Below are 21,075 nucleotides of genomic sequence, written 5' to 3' on the forward strand. Positions count from 1 at the left end.
CATTTAAACTTGTTGCCATTCAATTCTTCAATTTTTGCTGTGACCGCAAGTCTGAATTGACAGTATTGGAAGCCACTACCTGCGTCAGTTTTATTATCTCGCAGCCTCAAATCGGCACACTTGCATGCCAGTCCGCTGGTAGCTGTAGCCGTCATGCTCACTGTAGCCGTCATGCTCACTGTAGCCGTCATGCTCACCGTAGCCACTTCTGCGGCCACATCATTTTTAGTGCGCGGCTGTGTCGTAGTTTTATGGTGTCATCCATTCTGCAACGCTAGGCCTAGCTGCTTCGACATATGCTTCCAAGCTTCCTGCTGTTCAGTGCAGTTTCTTTCATTGAAAGGATTTGCAGTTGTCGGAAATAGCACCGAATTCGCCTTCATCTTAACCGATAGCTTCTAAGGGAGGGGAGTCTGGCAAGGGATTAAAAGGCGTTGCACGATGCCGGTTCCCTAAAGATCAGCTTTGCCAGAATACAGTGGTGTTATGCGGTCAAGCATGCACAATGTATTGCTGTGAAGGATATCAAGATTGAAAAGGGGTCACTGTCACGGCACATAGTATCTCTCCCTTAAACACACACCCTCCATCTCCAGTCAAAGTATGAACACTGAGACACCTGTAAGTGTACTGGCTATTTCGGATGCGGCTGTGGCAGTTTGAGTGCTTGAAGGCAGTAAAAGGCATGCAGTGTTAAATATATATTTTTTCGATCTGCCTGATTCTTTAGATCAGGCAGTCCGAGTCCGAAAATTTGGACGTTGTCTGATGTACCTGCTTTGTGGCTGTTAGTCGGAAACTATCCTGTGTGTTTTGGGTGCAGCGCAGAAAGAACACTCATGTGAACATGTGCTTAGGGATTGATTCTACATTTTCTTTTATCCTGAGGCTTTCATGCAGTAGTCTCTAGACGCTGTGGAGACCACCACATGAACAGTTTTCTGTAGGGACCTCATCATTGCAATCATCTGAGGACATTCACTGATAATGCACCTCCTTTACACTCAGCTCGCGAAAGTTCTTCCCGTAAAACATGCGTGCAAGAAATGCTGCTGTTCTCTCGGTGCTTTGCAGCATGGAAAGTTAATGCAAATTCCTTCAAGTGTGCACTAAAGCAATGTTGCCTTCATATGCAGATGCCAAAACAATTATCAGTAGATTTAAAAGTTCCTGAAAGATGCTGCAACACACTCAAAGAAAAAAACCAGTGCCTGAAATCGCACGTGTGGTTCGAGCGCTTAGGCACGTTTAACTGGAATCGTAGTTTTTGCGTGTCAGGAGGGGCCTCATGCATGACTGCGAAGGATTAATGCCCACCCTCACTTTCGGACATCTCTATCACCGCCTATGGACCACACGTCTCACTTCATGTGGCCTATTACACTAGTTCCACTTTTCCTGGACGACCTCGCATTGATCTCGAACGAGACAGTGGCCTACATCTAGACAACCGTTTTGCCAGTTCATCCTGTAACACATACAGTTCTCTGGAGCATAGAATTGTCGCTCTGTTGCCATTAACATAGCTCGTAAAATGAATTCGGATTTAGTGAGCTTTTTTGTATTAAAATCGTTGCATTGTCATTGCTAACCCACACAGGAACTCGTGTGATTTACCACCATATTATGAAAGTTGTACTGGTGCTGATGGTAGTTTGTTGCTGACACTAAGGAACATTGTTTCGTATCCAATTTTGTAGCTGTTAATTTTCGGACTAACTTTCTTGGGTAAAAAGGTGCTAATTAGAGTTGGGTAATGCAGTGCTTCTTGTGCCAGCTGCCACAGCTGTAGCTCTCGCTGTTTACAGGTGCATGCTAGCTTGCATTGCTGTCTTGAGCTGTCAGTACTCAGTATGTCTGTGCTAGTGATCCCTGGATTTTAGCTCCTGGCCTCCAATATCGCATACATTACACAACTGCATGCTTCCTTAAACTCTGCACTCGAATTTGTATACATTGGAGGCAACATTGTGAACGCCAGACTTCTCATTGCTCACATTTGCGACCAAAAACGCAGTGCTTCACTTATCAGACACGGATATGCATCATGTAATTTGAATGTAACATTAAGTTGCATATTTTGCTACGCAAAAATGCGTAATTTTATCTAGAAGACATCGTAGATCTGTACCTGTTTACCGCCAAATGAGTGGAGTGACACATTTCTACTACCAGTGGCCACAGCGCACTGCTTGAGCTCTCGATAAAAACATAGCATGTGGCATATTGGAAGCACAAAAGTGTGGAAACATGATTTGACATAACCTTATGCACACACGTTGTAGTCTCGTATTTCGTAAAAAGCATCTCCAATCAGAAACCAGTGCACTGCGGCACTTCTGGAGTGAGACTCCTGTGACTGCGCTACTTCTGTAACTTCTGCAGCTTTGCCTGAAGGGTGGAAAACTAAGTATAATATCCCTGTCATATGGAAAATCTAATGTCATTTACAATGGATGACATCTGTTGCGACTAATGTCATTGCTCTGCGTTTCACACGGTGAAAACCAATGACATTTGGAAATGACAGTGACAGTAATAAAAAAAAAAATCGGTGGGCCCACTTTTGTCCAATAATTATTTTCTAATAGGCTAAATTTGGTAGGCATATCTGATCCTCCCTTTCACACTTCGCTTTTGGATCACTAACTTATCAACACTGCCAACCAAGTCGAGTCAAGCCAAGCAGAAGATCAGGCGAGCAACATGGTGGAGAGCCTGACGGGCACATTCACTACCTCTGCTGAAGATAGATAGATAGATAAACTTTATAAAAAGAATAATCAGAAAACCGCTAATGGTCGGGGCCCTTAGTCCAGGGCTCCGCTGGCTCTTGCCATCTTCTCCGCTCTCTTTATCAGCTTGAGCTGGTCGTCGAGGGCCGAGCTGGACAGCAGTGCCTCCCATTGCTCCCTCGTGGTGTTCGTGTCTAGGTGTTCTATGTTTTGTAGTGTGCACTCCCACGTAATGTGGTATAGGGTTGGCGTGGCCCCACACCATGGGCATTCGTCTGTGTAGGCTGTGGGGTGTATCCGATGTAATATGTGTAGGTTCGTGTAAGTGCCTGTCTGGAGCCTACGCCAGGCAGCGGCATCTTCTGTCTTTAGATTTCGATGGGGTGGTGGATATCGCAAGCGACGCCCTCTGTGGTAGTTAACGATGGCTGAATACTCGAGGTCGACAGGGTCCGGGTCTTCTGCAGCCGGCGTGATGAGTGCTCGGTTATGTACGAATCCTCGAGCTGCTCTGTCGGCCTGCAGGTTGCCCGTGATGCCAGTGTGGCCCGGTATCCAGATGATGGTTTGGGTGGTGAAGTCCTCAGGGTCCTCCTTAAGTATTCGTGCTAGGATTTGTGCTGCAGGTCTTCCAATTCTTCCCTGTAGGAAGTTGCGGCAGGCCTGCTGGGAGTCTGTAAGGATCGTCAGTGGTTGGTTTGCGCGTAGGCCCTCGCGGATGGCTAACGCGATGGCCATCTCTTCGGCTTCCGTGATCGTGCAGGGGCGGGTCGATGCAGCGGAGGTAACGTTGCCTCGGTGGTCGCATGCCACTGCCACTGCGCCCTTGTTGTTCGTCCCATACATGGCGGCGTCCGTAAAACGGGCCGTGGTATTGAACCTGAACGCTTTCTCCATGTACTGGGCCCTTGCTCTCCTCCTGCCGGAGTGTAGGTTAGGGTCCATGTTGCGTGGTATCGGGGCAACGTGAAACCTGTCCTGGACGTGACGAGGTATTAAGCAGGTTTCTTGGGTTCGTGTTGTTATTGCTGGGAACCCCAAGGTTTGTAGGAGCTGCCGGCCCGTGTGAGTCCGCGCTAGTCTCTGTTGTTGCGAGGCGTAATGGGCTTCTGTCAGTTCGCTGAGGGTGTTGTGCAACCCTAGCGCCAATAATTTTTCAGTCGATGTACTCATCGGCAGGCGGAGAGCGGTCTTGAATGCCATCCTCAAAAGTGTGTCGGCCTGCTTCGTCTGCTGAAGAGGAATGAGAACGGCAGTTGCGTGTAATCTGTTCTGATGTGTAATTGTTCTGATGTGCCTGCAGGCTCCTAATATGCATGTCGTTGGAACATGCCATAGGAAAACAAGCGTGCATGTATGTCAAGTCAAAGTGGCTGCGGCTGATGCTCCATTGTGAACGAACACGATTGCCGAAGTGAAAAACGGACGTCTAGTCACTGGATTGAGAGTTGCTTTTTGTAATTATGCACTGTGATGCACTTCAAAATAAAGTAATAATTCAGTAATAAAATCGACAGAAGTTATTTTCTGTTAAACAACAAAAAAAAACATGCAATACCTGTTTGTAAAGCTGACCGGTAGGCTCCTGGTGTTGAGGATACAGTCGGTTCCAAAACGAATGTGAATGAGTTTGGCGAACTCATTTGTTTGGCAATGTCATTTTCAACAAACGCCATTGTTTTACCGTGTGACAGTAAACAAATGGAATCATGAGCGAATGTTGTTTGTTGTAAATGAGATTAGATTTGCCATGTGACGGGTATAAATGGTATAAACAGAGTATAAATAGTTCGCAGCCATTTCGGTATCCAAACAATTATCTATCTTGGGTGCCTTTCCTTTCACTAACGCCGTGTGACTGGTACTCCCAGGTTATGAACGACTTGTGCATTATCGGCTTGACATAGCGTTCCCGACTGGGAAAGTAGCAAGCAAATTTTTCAAGAAAGGAAACAACGCAAGCAAGGTCGATGACAATTATTGTTTGGGGATAACACGCAACCCAAAGGGTGTAAGCATTTTTTCTTTTGGAGTGTATGAATGTCTGCAAGTTAGAGCCCCTCGTTGCAGCATCACTCCTAGCGCAAGCGTGGCCTTCAGAACATTTACGCGGATCGATTGAAATTGGCAGCAATTAGGCCCTTGAGATTGAAAACCTTGTCCCGCATTTTTCAGATGCTGAGCAAGGAGCTGTCCGCCATGAAGGACGATGCCAAGCTGACTCGCAACGACATCCTGCACCAAGAGAATGTCCGACAGGGGCGTGACAAGTACAAGACTCTCCGCGAGATCCGCAAGGGCAACACGAAGCGCCGCGTAGACCAGTTCGAGAACATGTAGACACACCTTTCTTCTACCCACCCTCCTCAGTCCCCAGGCCCCTCCCCCTACAGTCTTCCATACATACGCCTCCTCCTCCTGTGTGCTTCCCCATTTCGCCCTCCTCCTTGGCACACTCGTTCCTTCCTCCATTACCCCAGGCGTTGTCCTCGTCATCCCTTATTTTTATTCTTTATGTGTGCACAGCATGCAGGAATCGCGAGGAAATGTTTTGTCATCGTCGTTGCAGACATTTTTTTTTCCCCCGTTCGTTGAGTGCGTCATTGCCGCTGCGTCAACTTGCTTTTCCTTACCTGGCGTGCTTAGTTTAGAGACTGTGAAGCAAGCATTCCAGGCTTGAGGGGCGTTGCTATCTTGCGTGGGAGGGGGGCCTGTTGGTGTTGAGGGGTGCGGAGGGGCTTGGGGCGCTGTTGATGTCGAGGGACGAAGGCAGATACACGCTTCGCAGTGCCGTTGTTGCTAGTGCGGTAGGGTCGAGAGACGTGTGGCGTGTTGAGGCTGTTATACCCGAGTGCTCCAAGAGCACTCGCCGAGTTCGTTTTTTCTTTTACATAAGGCAGGGTCATGGTTGGTGCCTACAAAGATCTTGTTAGCGGCGTGCACCACAATCGTTTTTTACAGTCTGGTTCGCGCTAACTTTTGTACGTTCACTAGCCGAACGGTGGCTCCCTCTGCCTTTTTCCCTCCCAGTGTAGGATTGTTAACATGTTTGTGTCTGTCTTTTGCTACAAGCTTTGTACACAGACCTTCTTACTGTGCTTTTCGAAGATCTTTATTAGAACTACTACTCGCGTTATGGAGGTAGCACAACTTTTTTTTTTCTTATGACAGTAATCGGTGCCCCATTAGAATTGTGCCTTCAGAGGAGTTTTCAGAAAGCAGGCTAGGCAATCAAGGTGCTTTATCGCTCAACATCTGGCATACTCCTTACATGTTGCGACATTTTTTTATTTCTTCAAGGAAGAGGGCGTGTTGATGCTGTTGCCACTTCTTTTCTCCTCTCCAGATGTGCCTGTTCTTCTCAACGAAGTATTGTTTACTTAGACTGTTGTGGCATTACTTTGTTTTGTCCTGTTTATGAACCTTTTTTCTTTCTCTAATGTGCATAACCTCTGGAGAGACAATATCCTAGTGAAATGTGAACTGGTTGGAGGAACTGTTCATAAATTAAAACTATTTTTTTTTCTGAGCCAAAACAAATAAATGAAGTCCAGTTTTATAAATTACTGTTTCCCTCATTTTCTTCCATTTGCGTGTTTATGTTGTGTGCAATGCTCCATTTCATACATCAGACGTTGGCAGTGAATGCTACAAAAGCTAGAGGCATCGCTACCCGCATCGGGACCAAAAAGTGTCATCGGAAAAGTATGCATTATGTAATTTTAAGCCTACTTTTGTTTCAAGATACACATTTCTTACAAGTAAGGCATCGCACATATGAACCCATCTGCCACCAAACGAACAGGAGTGGCATGTTTCTGCAACCAGTGGCCACAGCCCGCTGCTGGTGTTCGCAACCAAGTAGTAGATAACAGACTAGAACGTGCACGGATAATGCAGAATGAGACGGGAGACTTCTTTCGTCTGCAAGATGTTGCGATAATGTGTAAAATAGCTATTGTGTAGATAGCATTTAGATAAACTGCACTGAAACATTTCTGACCGTACTGCAGCTCCTGCAGTGTTGCCTGTTAACTATGGAACTAAGTATGGTTTGTGAATGTTTAGGCTATGATTTATAACATAAATGTGCGCAATCATTGCCAGATTTGCACATAATGAATTGAGAATAATTAGTTGTATTACATTTCTTGGTAATTCAGGAATTTCATATTTACATTTTTTACTTGGCAACACTAATTCAATGACCACCTAACCGTAATGTAATTCGTTCCATTCTAAACTTTCTGAGAACAAAGCCCTAACAGGTCGGCACGAAAATCTAAGTGCAATACGTACCCGACATAGATCCTGCTTTTCTACCTCATGTCAAATGATGACAGAACGCCTACTTGTCGCCCATGCTGCAAGCAGGTATCCTGAGAGGTCGCTTTCAAGGGGTTACGATCACTTTTGAGTAATTTCGAGCCAATTAAGGACTGGACATGACAAGTTTCAGGAACTTGTGCTGAGCCAATGTTGCGAAAATACGAGAAAAATTATTTGGTGTTCGTGGCATCACACTGTCGTACTGGCATTGGTGTTTAAAAGTGAAATTCAAAAAAATAGTACTTGACTTTCATATCTTTTAATCTACTTGTTATTGTGAACGTAATGGAAATTGAGTTTTCAAAGAATACTTCATTAAACTGTCTTATACTTTCTTTGTAGTGTTCGAATCTTTACTCAGTTTGCCTACTACCTTGAAAAGCACAATTCAATGTTGTTGTGCAACTCGTATGGTAGAATCCTACGCATGCTCTGCAATTTCGCTTCACTGCACACGGTGCCTATAGGATGGTGTGGATAGTTACTGTCAATGAGCTCAGTATGAAAGTTCTTCCATGAAAGTTCTTCTATTCTATGAAAGTTCGAAACGAAAGTTCTTTCACATTTTGTATATGCAGTGCACTTATGTTTTTCAGTGGCTAGGGGTGCGAGAATATTCAGAAGTTGGAATGCAAATCAAGGTCTATGCTGTTTGGTTTGGATTCAAGTTGAGGATTCACTGACTTGTCAAACATTCATCGAACGTGCGAGAGAGAATGGTGGAATTAAGTGAGGACTGCCCCGAATGGTCTTGCTGAAGAGAGCTGTGGTTGCTGCGTAGAGGCACCAGTTCGTGCAGGGAACGCATGGGGCAGATAACTTCTGCTCAAGGATATTCAGTCAACGAATGCACCACTATGAGGCAGCCTATGTGTGAACTTATCCTGATTAGGCAAATGTTTATTGTCCATTCGCACCGTGCTTCCATCCCTAAACAATGTGCGGTGCTGCGGGATCGCGCTCCTCTCGTTGAACGAGCTCGACACGGTGTATCGCCCACTTTTATTGCGATAGGAATTATAGGAACACTCCAGGTGCATTTCTGGCGTCGCCGTGAGGTTCTGCATAAAGTCCAAGGGCGATAAAATAGTCGCCGTGCACCGCATGCTGTATATGCGAGAGTGAGCCGGCGATGGCGGCTCGGTCTCGCGCACGCGACGGAGGAAAGCGGAGAGGAAGCGCGCAGTCTTCCCTCGTGCGCACAACTTCGGGGGAAGAGTAAGAGGGGGGGAGGCGTTCTACTCCGGGCGGCCCATCTTGAAAGCCATGTGCGACGGATTGAGTCCGCCTTGGGCTGTGTTTTCACGGTTCAGTTCGCGTTGATGCGAGAGGCAGCACGAAGGTCAAGTCGCTCGCTACTGCTGCCGCATTTCCTCACTGCAGCGTTTTGACAGCAAGCTTCCGCGGTCATCGAGTGAGACGTGTTCATGCTTGCTTGTGTAGGCGTGACACATGCATGCTTGTTAATTACGCCTGTGCGTGCGAGTTTACACGACCGATGAAACTATTATCCTTACTTCGTACAACTGTCCACTTATTTGCTATCGCAATCGATACTTCGCCTTTCGGGCGAAACTGCAATTTTTTTTTATTTTACTCTCGCTGTCCTGGTGCATCAGATAACTGAAAGCAATGGAGACACAATGGAAACCTGATATTACCCTGTGTTAAAAAATAAAATCAACTTATTATATATGATATTCAGAGGTACTTTTTTTCTCGACTATTCGTGTTTGATTTGGAAATCTCATTATTCGAACACCAACCCTTTAGTTACTATAGTTGCCTGCGACTTACCAGTTATAAACGAGACCTTATATACACATGTCATGGTACCCCGATTTCACGTGAAGGTGACGCCAATCCTGTAAATGCTACATCTTGCCCAACTCCGTGAATCGCTGCAAATGCTATACGAGTCTCATCAATCTGTCAGAAAAGGGGACCATAAAATAAATTAAGGCTCCTCATTGTCCCCCTCTGACCGCCTTCCCCGTGTCGCCGGCCGACTGAATGTAAGCTTCGCGGAAGGATTAGTATCGTGTAATGGGCGAACCGTCCGGAGCGTATAACTCCGAAATAACTGTCACCATCTGACGCTGTATGGCGAACTCCAGAATATAGATACACGATTACATCTGCACATCGCACCTACTAGCATGTCGGCCGTCACGACCATTACACTACGTGCCCTGTAGTGGTCAACTGTAGAATGCAACATGTGAGCAACAGGTGGCCGTAAGTGACCGCAAGCCGGTAGCCTATACGGTATTCCCGCATGTTGTATGCACGGTGAATATACCCGAGATATATATACGAAGCCCGGTGTCAGGGGACTCTGCCCTAATTATTGTCAGCGCAGAGAATTTGGAGGCCGCGTCATGCGGCGTCTCTTGGGGCCACTAGCCATGTCGTTCTCCTTGACGTCGACGACCACATCGTTCTGCCTGTCGTCTGCTTCCGAGCCAGACGTGGCACGCCGCCCGTCGTCTTTCGAGTCGACCCGGCTCGCCGATGAACCTCTGGCCACCGGGGACTCGTCGCCCGCTGCCTCCACGATCCTGTTGCTTCCTTTGTCTAGTATGGCTAGGAGGTCTGGGTCTACAGTGTCTTCTGCTGCACTGTCCGTGTCCTTCGCAGCAGCGCCTCGCTCCTTGCCGACCATTCTGTCTAGTTCGTCGTGCTGCTCCCGGGAGTGGACTTTCTCCCATTCAGCAGGATATCTGTATGCGCAGATGCGCCGAGCTCTTTTTTAGGGTGGCAGGCGTTGATGAGAATCAGTCTATCCTTTCTTGGCCTTCGACAGTACCCTAACGTTATAGAGAGCGCCGCAATACTGTAACTAAACATAGATTACAACAATGGTAACAGTCTGAAACTCGTACCTTATTACTACTTTCTTATTCTTAACTGCACTATACCGTGTTATTTTATGCTTAAAATATGATTTACATACCTAATGAAGTCGTTCCTTCCTTTCCACGCTGTAAACACCCTTTCGCCAAACTGAAATGTGCAACAATGTGGTTCTAAAGGTGTTCTGATCACCAAAACAACTTTTTCGTTTCCGCAACAATGTATTATTTAGCTAAAACACCCTTTTGGATATACAAAGGCTGTTTTGGGCTGTCAAAACACCTGTTCTGTGTACATGTCACCCTGCTGATAGTTGGAGGGGCCTATTAGCTGACTATATCGAAACGTGTTCTGGTAGAAACTCACTGTTTAATTACGTAAAACAGATTCTACCACTGTCACTAAATGGCAGGTTGAAACACTATGGCTGTACAGGGCGTAACTATCATGCACAATGATTTAAAGATATGCAAATGCCACGTAGCTGGACAGAACCAAGGTAATGTTGTTTGCCATCGCTTCGAGATACTCAAATTATTATTTCTTTGCATTCCGCATAATTACATAATTAGTCTTAATTAAGCAACTTCTCAAACATTACAGTTAGATGGAAAGTGTCAGTAAGAAAATTGTAGAGCAACATGAGAAACTCCCAGTGAAGCTTTCTGTTGCTTAATACGTGCTACATAAAAGCATTTTTGCGAGCTTGAAAGAAGCCCACGAATACACACAAAATTGGCGCGCGACTGGCCGCTCGAGGCACTTTGCGTGTATTCACGGGCTTCTTTCAGGCGTATTTATGCGGCACTTATGAGCAACAGAAAGCTGTATCGAGAGTTTTTCATGTTGCTCTACAATTTTCTCATTGACACTTTCCACCTAATTCTTATATCTTAGGCATAGGTAGAAAATTAGTGTATATATACTACAGGCAGCGTGAACGGTGCTGTTATGCAAATGTGTCGTTCCTATGTGCACTCTGTGCTGGGGTTACTCTGATGTGTGTGTGTGTAGGATGAGTGTCGAAAGGGCTGTTGTGAACGTCGCCCTATCATTATATAGGGTGTCCCGAAATTCACGCAAGAAGTAATTTTGATAGAAAACACAGGTGTGTAATTAAAAATTGCTTCTTCTGGTTATTTATGGAATAGTATGTAGGGTAAATGGCATCCGTGGCTTTGCTGACGCACCGCACTTTTTTGTTAAAGTTTTCCATGACCGTTTTGCATAAGTGTGGTTGAATTTCCTCGATACAGCGCGCTCAATTTCAATTTCCACCTCCTAGGCGTTGGTAGTTGTTGGCGTAAACCTTAGACTTAAAAAAAAAAAATTAGACGATCGATTCGTAGTTGATAAATTTAAATCACTATTCGTACCATATTTTGTACGAAAACGGTCAATTGCAGCTGCCAGACCGTCATTCTTTTTTAAACATTGCTCAACAATAAAAATGCCTTGATCTTTGGTACGGCGCTCCATTTTTAATAACACTGAATTATCAGCTGTCACCTCTCTAACTTCTCTAACCCTCTACCCTCTAAAACCCCTCTAACTTCGTAAAGTAGCGACGCTCTCCTCCTCCGCCTTCACTCCTCCTCGTTTCTCCTCTTTCACGCTCCCTCCTAAAGCCCCTCAATTTTCCAAAAGTAGCGCCATTCTTAGATCTTTCCGCCACCCGCTCACCCAGGCGCTTCCTCCTCCACTTCTCCTGTCGCCGCACATGCGTTTCCCCGCAGGCCGGCTGAGGCCGGTGAACAATAGAAGGCAGCATCCACGTGACCCTGCGTTCCCGGATGTTGGTTCCCTAAGTTGGTTTCCAATTATCCCTATGGGGCCACTGAATACCTAGTGTGTCACGTGATTGGGGAGGTTTCTTCCCTGTATTATTGCCGGAATATACAACAACCCTAGTGCGTGCAATGACGCAAAACCACGTGCATCCAAATGCCGCCTCTCCGCTTCGGAATGGCGCACGTATGTGATCGAGCTGCCATCGGCGATGACGATCGTCGCTGCGAATTTTGCAGCAAACTATTCATACAGGGGAAGAACATGCTGCAACACATCAGGAACGTTCACAGAATGGCCGTGGGTGTCAAGAAATTGATGAAATGCGACGTATGTGGGACTTCCCTGCTTACAATGGAGAAGTATTCGGTGCACCAGATCACTGCGCACAACTTCGAGGCTGACTACGTGCACCTGTGTTCCGGAACAATAAGGGTGAGGAACAGTTTTATTAAGTTTATTCTCAGTCATCGTGAGCAAATGACGTTTAAACGCAATATTATATGTCGGACTTTTTTAAATTTCTTGTGCGCAGTGTGCCTCCAAAAGCAGCTAGTTGTTTATACCTTGCGGGCCTTTGTTTTTTCTTTCTGCATCTGTTTCGCGAAGAGCAGCTTTTGCGCAGGTGCCCAATTTATTTCGTTGGGGTATGTTGAACTTTGTATCCTCGTTAAATATAATTTGTTTGTTTTGTATGGTCATGTGTGCGCGCACCCAGCGATGCGCTACATGACGTACGTTTGGCATGGTCTGCTTTCCTGCACAGCAAGTGGAGTGAAATTTGACGTTTGTACATCTTTTTTTCTTTTTTTTAAGCGACAGGAGTAAGCTGTTCTGCGTTCTGACGTTGCTCTGTGCCACATGCGTGCGTGGCCTAGTCTTCGCCTCAATCACGTTGCAATGCGGCAGAGACGCAGAACCGGGACCATACTTGAATTTGCGGATGTCGCCGGGATGGTTTCCCAGCGTATTGTTGGCAAACTCTTTATTAGTACATTTCATAGAATAGAGCGAAATGTGACGCTCGCGCACCCCCCCCCCTTCTTTTTTTTTTTTTTTTTCTTGAACGAGAGGAGGGATTTGCTCTGCGTTCTGACGTACGTTGCTCTGCGCTACTTGCGTGTGTGGTGCAGTCTTCGCCTCAGTGCAGGCCGCAATAGGTCCGAATGCAGACGACGTATGTCCAGGACCACACTTGCAATTGCGGCTGTCAGCGGCTTGCTCTCCCGGCGTACTTTGGGAAAATTCTTTAGTAGTACCACAGTCCTTCAATTGAAGGACTCTGGTTGTAGATTTCATAAAATAGAGCCAAATTTGACGCACGCGCAATCGTTTTTTCTTTAAGAGTGTGTTACAAGGCTACTTGGTAAGACATCTTTTTGTGAACTTAAACTGCGCTTGGCAAAAGACACCAATGTCGAAGAAGACGGGACGAACGCAGACTAGCAACTGGTTTATTGAAATCACACATAATGCTGCCTCCTCGAACCAGGCGCATGCCCAAGCCAGATCATAACCGCGTGACGATGGAACACTCCCTCGCCAAGCCCCTATCTACAGTAAAAAAAAATCAAGCTCTTCTTGAAAAGAAGGAGCTTTTCAAGAAGAAACTGAGAGAAGGGATTCACACTGCTCTGGGGCGTAGCTTGCACCACGTGCTCTCAGTTTGTCTTTGTCTTATCGTAACAGCATTGCTGTGAATGTACAGTCTGATTCAATATTGAGGAAGGAGTGAGCATAGATCATGCTTAAGTTTCATATTTGTTTCTTATTAAAACAAAACTAATATGATAAATTTTTTGAAGTTATGGCGCATTGCATATTTGAAATTCAATTTTAACAGAAATTTGAGCAATATCAAGGGTGACCTCATGACACAGTCGAGTTGAAGGTGAGGGAGTAAAATAAATGCTACATTACCCGTGTACAAAGCCTTCAAAGTGATTATTTTTGTTTGCATCTCTCTCCACAAAGTACTTGTCACCATCTAATGCTATTTGTGCTTTTATTACAGAATTTCATGAATGGAAAGCAGAAGAAGAGGGTAGCAAAAACTGCTGGTTCATTTTGCCCAGGGACTCCAAAAAGCTGGCCAGTGGAGAGACAAGGATCCACTATTACTGTAATAGATCAGGCGAGGCAAGGAAAAAGGAAGGTCATAGTGACCGTCGGGAGAAAAGTCAGGGGAGCTGTAGGTCTGGTAAGATATGTCTTTCATTTATTACCGTCACAATGGACAACACTCAGAGTCTGACACCTGAAGGCACCACCATAAAAGTCAGGTATCAAAGAAACCATTATGGTCATAAACCAGAAATTCAGCACTTGAGAATGAGTGACAAGGAAAAGGCCAGTGTAGCAGATAACCTAGAAAGGGGTGTGCCCATGAAAACCATACTAAAGCGAATAAGAACATCTGTGGCATCCAAGCTGAGGCCAGTGCACTTGGCAGAGTGCTCAACCCTGCATAACATCAAACAGCAGTTTAACATTGCTGCTCCTGAACGTTGTCACACTAATGACGCTGTCAGTGTAGACACGTGGGTGCTTGTAATGAAAGAAAAAGGTGAAACACTTGTCCGCCTGTACAAGGCACAAGGTGCAGTGGACCCAAGTGGTACATTTTCTTCAGCAGACTTTGCTCTTGTTCTGATGACAGAGCCTCAGAAGGAGCTACTAGAAAAATTGGGCCCTGCAGGGACTCTGTGTCTTGACTCCACACATGGAACTACAGAGTACCAGTTTGAGCTGACCACTCTTCTGGTGCTAGATAAAAAAGGATCAGGTGTAGCTATAGCTTATTTCATCTGCAACCAGATGAACGAGCAAACTTTGACAGCATTCTTCAAATCTCTGGAGTCGGCCATGGCCCAAAAAGTGGCCGCTAAGACATTGATATCTGATGATGCCTCGCAATTCTACAAAGCATGGTCCAGGGTCATAGGTGCCGCAAAACAGAAACTTCTCTGTGCCTGGCATGTGGATAACAACTGGCGTAAGAAGACACTCGAGTGTGTAGAGAAACAGCTAAGGCCACATGTTTACCATAGTGTGTGGCTACTCTTAGAGTTCCTCGCGGAAAAGGCATTTGAAGATTATTTTAAGCAATTCCTTTCTAGTGAGGAAGAAAAACTGAGGGACTTCCTCAAGTACTTCAAAGACCACTATGCAGTTAGGCCACAAGAGTGGGCCTATCGCTTTAGGACTAGAGCAGCTGTCAACACTAACATGCACCTTGAGAGCAAGCACAGGACGTTAAAGCATACTATGCTGGAGAGAAAACAGAATAAGCATGGTGACAAACTAATTTCTGCCCTCATGGACTTGACAAATCATTTTTTAATGAAAAGGGCTAGCCAGATGATGAAAGGGGCAAAGGGTAAGGAGCTGAGAACAATTCAGAAGAACGACAGGTCTGGCATTGAAATGGCAGCTTGTGCCAAAATAAATGAAGATGGCATATGGACTGTGCCATTTCAATCTATTAAAGGGCTCTCATATAAAGTGTCAAAAGTGAAAGATGGTGCTTGCTGTCCTTTGAGGTGCAAGGAATGCGCAGTGTGTGTGCAAGCACAGTCACTGTGTGGTCATCACTAATCCAACTAGCAGCAACAAGGCCCATGAGAGCTCACCCAAAGAAGCATGTGAGGCAAGTCGGGCATTGCACATTGTACAGAGTATAACAAAGCTGGAAGCAGCCAAAGCAGTGTCAAGCTCAACACTCTTAAGAGCAAAAATGGACTCAGTCAGACAGGCAATATCAGATGGTGAAGTCTCTGAGGGTGTGGCTGAGAAGGCAAACAATTTGTTTGAGCCAGTTTTCATGCTTGTGGAAAGTGAAAGTGACCCAAAAAGAAAGATGCCAGACCATTCAAATGAACCAGCCAACAAAAAAGTTGTGCACCTGTTAAGATTTCACTCTACAAAAACCCCTAGATTGTCGCAGCCATCATCTAGCCTTTCAAGGCCCACTGAAGCTCGAAAGGAAGTCCTTAAATAACAGCTTAGGGACAGCAACATAGAAACTGAAGAGATAACCACGTCAGCAGGGCACGATTACTGGTAACAAGCCTCCAGTGCAGTTAGGAAGAGAGAAGTGGTGCAGTAGTGCTGTGCTGTCATGCCTTATAGAAGCAGGTTGAGGGCTTGCATATAAACAAATCATGACATGTGGTCTCTGATGATTAGCCCGTCTGTTTTTGTCTGTGGTGTGCAGCCATATGTCACAGCTGGATGGTATGTGTGTTAGAGCACGAGAGATGCCTCCATGCTTGTTGTATGAGCTGCTGCTAAGTATTCTGTGAAAATAGGTACAGACCCAGTGGTTATCTCTGGTATGTGGCAGCTGTTGGATAGTAGTGTGTTCGAGCACGCCTCCATGCTTGTCATATGAGCCGCTGGTATGTCTGTACATAGATGTAAGGAAGCGCATTGGACGGTTTGTAGTGTTTCAGTGTGCAAAAGCCTCCAATGTGTTTTGCTACTTATAAATTTGTGTAAACACTCAGTAGTGCAGTAGTCATGATGTTGCACTGCTGAGCTCAAGCCTGCGGGTTCAATCCCAGCAAAGGTGGCTGCATTTCAGTGGTGGTGAAATGAAAAAAAAAAGCATGTAGTTGAATTCAAGTGCACATCACAGAACCCAAGGTGGTCAAAATAATACTGAGTCCCGCACTGTGGCATGCCTCATAATTCTATCTAGATGTTGTGTTCCATGTGATGTTCTTTATTGCCCATTTGAATAAACTTTTATTTTTCAGATTACCAAAATAGAGGGTATATGCAGTGGTGTTGTGTGCAGTCTGGATAAGTTGCTCTGGTCATGAGCACTCAATGAAAACTTCTGCATATTTGGCTGCAGCAGACAGTGTCATAATGATAGTAAAGACTATGCAGAAAGCTTTAGGCCACTCTACATATCAGATCAGTTTTATATTGCATCCTTTATGGTGCTTATGGTGGCAGAATAATAATTGGCAATGCTTCCTTACACATTTAATATTTTTCTTTTGGAAGAGCAACCTTGGAAGAATAATCTACAACAATGCTCCTACCTTCTCTTTCACTGTCTCCCCATTTCTTTTCTACACTTCAACTTCATTCTACGCACTATCTTATTCTCCTCTTCATCCTACATTGACGGTGTGGGAAAGTGAGCTAAGCGTGCATAAAGATTGCTGTGCAGAACTTAATTGCAGCACTGACGAAGACAAATCTTTGTCAAAAGGTTCATTACAGCTACATTCCCCCTCCAAACACTGTTTATCACTTCAAGCCTTCATATTCCTGTGAGCTTTTGTCTTGTTTAACAGTTGTAACAGTCATACTATTTATTACTATCAATAGCCAGCATACATTTAGCACTGCAAAGTGCTGTTTAGAAGACGTGTGAGTTTCTACTTCCCTTATGATAAACACTCCAGACATTCAGTCTCTAATTTATGAAAATCTTTCAAACATTGCCAGTGATGACCACCATATGGGTTAATGTCAGCATGGGACTGAGGCTTTCCCGCAAAAAGAACAGTTATGTTTTGCTCATATCATGTGACTGACAGTTTCTGCTGTAATTTTTGCACTTGTCAACTGCACTGTGAAGAGTTCGTTTCTGTGAATATGTGCTGGCCTGATTCTTCTTAATCACGCATTTCAGATCTTGTGCTGTGAGATGAGGAGGTGTAAAATAAAAACACCGTGTAGATTTCACAATGCCTTTAAGAAACCACGCAAAGCTTGGAGATGAAGCATTACATGCAACTTGAACCAAGTGTCTGGACACAGCAAGTGAAAGTTGTTTTGTCATGAGTGAGGGTGTCGGCGTTACTTGTAACTGCCTTTAAATAAAAGTTTGTTTCAAAACAGTGGCTCAACTCTGTGTTCCCCTGGTAAAAAACAAAACCATTGAAATTTGCAATTCTCTTTTTAAACATAATTGACCAATATGAATAAAAAAAAACTTTATGAATCAAGATATAAGCTTGCCATACCATGGAAACACTTGAAACTCCTTTTGAGAAGCTTACTCATACGCGAACACATTATAGCAATTATTTTCAATCGTATACCCACAATTTGCCTCGTCACCATGTCAAGTTTCAAGGCAGATTTTTTTTTAGACTCCAGGAAGCCGTATGCTGAATTCTATCCATTGTTTACTGCATTGCATTTGATTTTCTATAACAAATAAAATCGAATTCTCAAATAACAAATAAATGAATTGATTGCACCGACGCTCACGTTATAATTATATGCTATTATTATTGACTAGTCTTTTATATATATTCTTGGAGGGTGGGGGCTGCACTGGTGGCGTTCTACGAATTTGCGCCGCGTGTTTGTGCGGGTAAACTTAAGCGCAGAATTTTTTTTTTGCGCGTTATGAAAACAATGCACTGCAGGTATTTTAATTAATGCAACGAGCTGTATGAAATATCAGTCAAGGGGTTGGAAACATCGCTATAGAGAATCCCGACTATTTTATTTTGCGTGTGTGTATTTGGAGTTGATGCACAGTTTTCTTTATTTACTTATTTTGGCTACATTGCGCCAATTGCGCTTCCATAGAATAAAGAAACGCGCGCTTGCCGACTCGATCGCAAGGGGACAGCCTGATCAACATCAATATCAGCAGCAATGGCGGATTTGCGCTTGCCGTGGCGCTTGCGAAGTTTTCAATAGTTTTCGCCTTATAAGTGATTCTTTTGCTATTTTAACGTGTGGAGGTTCATTGTACGTTTGTTTTTTCAAGTTTGGCATGTGTTTTAACACATGTGAAGGTGTAGTCTTTTCTTCTTCAGCGGATATATGTACAAGACCCCGTTCACCGTCTATCAGGTAAGATGTGTACGTATGCTACACGCAAGCGTAGTGCTTCATTAAGCCACAGTGCACTACAAAGTTAAGCATGAACGGTACACAAAATTCACAAGTTCTAAGTATTGCCAAGAACAACCATTGATTGGCGAAGTTCTCACAGGTGTTGCAGAAGTTGTTGGGCGCGGCAGTGCTGAACGTAGCGTTAGCGGCTTAAATCGTGTTTTTTTACTAGTAACAACGTGTCACTATTTCATATTATTGGCGGCGTCTCCAGGACACCAAATCGGTAACGGGGACACCAGAGCTAGAACCCGGACTGGTCCATGGGTTGGGGCTCGCCGAGGCCTGCGCGTGCTAGTAGTATATCTATGATGCCCGTAGGCTGTGTGTAAGTCGTACTTCCCGAATTTTCTGACGCATTTTAAGATCAGCTGTCCGCTTTCGCGGACAAGAAAGCAGGAGTCAGGGTGGTCCGTGGGTTGGGGCAACATAACCTGCTTCCAGTTTGGGACCGCCCTGCTTCCAGTCTAATGCTCTCCTGAGGCCTCTGTTTGCCGGTTACATGTGCCCTCCTGGAGCAGTACTTGTAAATGAATCCGATCTATAGTCGCAACGAAAAAAGCGCCCCGCGACTTCTACAACACCAGTCAGAACCTTGCCCATTGGTTTACCTATGTGTGGCCGCAAATACCTGAAACTCAATGCCAGTTCAACATATTTGTTGGCAAGGGTGTCAGGTCGTTGCTTTGTGTGGAATCGGCCTTTTCTCAATTCTTAAGAATTTAACTGGAATGCACCTGACCAGTGCTGCTCTGTGGTGCTTGCCACCAATCCCTTGGACAGGGAAGACATGAGTATCCCTGTGCATACACTTTATACGCAGTAGTGTGACCGCTTCCTTTGGGAAACTACCACGTTAGCGATATTGTGAGCGCAATGTGGCTTTCCTTCATCTTCCTCATCCGTACGTAGTGTGTCGCTTCTTCCTCGCCATAGCTCTAGCTCGGCACGAATAAAGCGGTTCCTTAGAAGTGCTGGGGTTCTGCATACCAAGGGCATATAAGGTAACAGTGCTTGTGCCTTTAATATGTCGCATTCGATCATTTTGAGACGTGGTGGTGTTCATGCGTTAGCACAATTCCAGGACATCCACAATGTAAGAGGTACATGATTCTCTAATTGTATACTCTCTCCAGGCCTTTCTCACAACCTCAGCACAAGTAGTGGGAGCATAAAAAAACTGACAAAGCTGGTGCATGAATGTTGCCCAGTCAGAAAGATCTGGCTCTTGGATCAAAGCCAATTTTTTTTTTACATTGTAGAGCCAGACGGGCATGCTTTGAAGTTTCTAAGAACTGTCCCACCATTGCTGACTCTGTTGTACATTTATCAAACCACTTGATTCTCACCAAGCTCAAGCTATGGTGACAAAGACGCGCCACATGCTTTACAGTCACATATTGCACTCGCAATACATCTGTTATGCCAGTTTGCCGAAATGAGCATGCACAGTAGTGACGAATTCACTATGCGTGCACAGGGATTTGCCTTTCCTGTCCTATGGGCTGTTGGCAAGCATCACAATGCTACACTCGTCAGGTACACCTCAGCTTTCAGTATGTTTACATTCGGTTGCATGAACATGGAGGGAGTGCGTTCGCTGTAATCAGTACCACACATTTTGCTAATGTAGGCTTGAGTGGCTTTCCCATGTCTCCACTAAATAGTCGGAATACTTCCATGCATGATAGAATGATGAGCATTTAACCTCCAGACATGTAGCAGTCTTTATACCACTGCAAGGCAGAAGCAGCCTTCTCACCATGTTCACGGTCAAATAAATCCCATTATTAAGGCATTTTATGGGCCTCCCAAACCGCCTGCACCACCTGAATGATGTGACTTGTTGTTGCACCTGGCTGTTCATTTCATTTGGCATCCTCTGTTCGCACATATTCGTTTCCAATAATTCAAGAAAATTGCAGGGCTGGTTCGCAATCTTTTCTGTTTTCTTTATTTTTTTTATGGCCTTGTAAAACTGAGAAACGATAATGAAAAAAAGAAACAAAGGCTGCCTTCCTGTTCACCAGTGAAAGCATTGTTGCTTAGAAAGAGGCGCAGAAAAAGATGTATATGCATGTCGGACAGCCTGCACAAGGTTTTATCTTTGTCTCTTCAAACATTGCGTACCTGCGTCAGTGGACTCGCTGTTCTGTAGCATTATCCCTGGCAGCGGAAGCACTGTCCCAGAGCTCTAAAGAGTCATCGGAAGCACAGTGCTAAACCTTCATCCTTGAAATGTGAAGAACGTCACTGGACAGGACGAGAGATGACAAGGTGAGACTGATTGGGGCAATGTTGTGGTGATGGGTGCCACCTGGTTGAGCGCACAGTATGGTCCCCTGTCCTGAGAAAAGCTTTTCTGGGAGCTCTACACAGTGGAAAGGGGACCAGAGAAGTACAAGTGCACCAGGGGAGAAATGAAAGTCGCATTGTGAAGCATGGTACTGTCATTTCTGGTTGCTTCATGACGCAGTAATGATAGTCGCAG

The 21,075-nt window shown here is 45.0% G+C and overlaps 3 protein-coding genes across 5 annotated transcripts in view; 2 read left to right on the plus strand and 1 right to left on the minus strand.

Moving 5' to 3' along the window:
• Moe (moesin) overlaps positions 1–6,298 on the plus strand; it is a 150,300-nt gene extending 144,002 nt beyond the window's left edge. For all 3 annotated transcript variants that reach the window (XM_070538804.1, XM_070538803.1, XM_070538805.1), the window contains exon 14: positions 4,911–6,298. In XM_070538804.1, coding sequence (XP_070394905.1) covers positions 4,911–5,075 — 165 coding nt within the window. In that variant the 3' untranslated portion in view covers positions 5,076–6,298. The remainder of the gene's footprint in view (positions 1–4,910) is intronic.
• A 3,074-nt stretch (positions 6,299–9,372) lies between these two features.
• The window catches only part of LOC135911585 (uncharacterized), a 32,279-nt gene continuing 20,576 nt past the window's right edge, over positions 9,373–21,075 (minus strand). The window contains exon 3 of the mRNA XM_070538806.1: positions 9,373–9,787. Within this exon, the coding sequence (XP_070394907.1) occupies positions 9,418–9,787 (370 nt within the window). The 3' untranslated portion in view covers positions 9,373–9,417. The remainder of the gene's footprint in view (positions 9,788–21,075) is intronic.
• On the plus strand, positions 11,780–17,572 carry LOC139060049 (uncharacterized). The gene is made up of 2 exons (XM_070538802.1): positions 11,780–12,143; positions 13,723–17,572. The coding sequence occupies exon 2, from the start codon at positions 13,941–13,943 to the stop codon at positions 15,303–15,305; it is 1,365 nt and encodes a 454-aa protein (XP_070394903.1). The 5' UTR covers positions 11,780–12,143; positions 13,723–13,940; the 3' UTR covers positions 15,306–17,572.

Source organism: Dermacentor albipictus, chromosome 5 (assembly GCF_038994185.2).
Source record: "Dermacentor albipictus isolate Rhodes 1998 colony chromosome 5, USDA_Dalb.pri_finalv2, whole genome shotgun sequence".
Lineage (NCBI taxonomy): Eukaryota > Metazoa > Arthropoda > Arachnida > Ixodida > Ixodidae > Dermacentor > Dermacentor albipictus.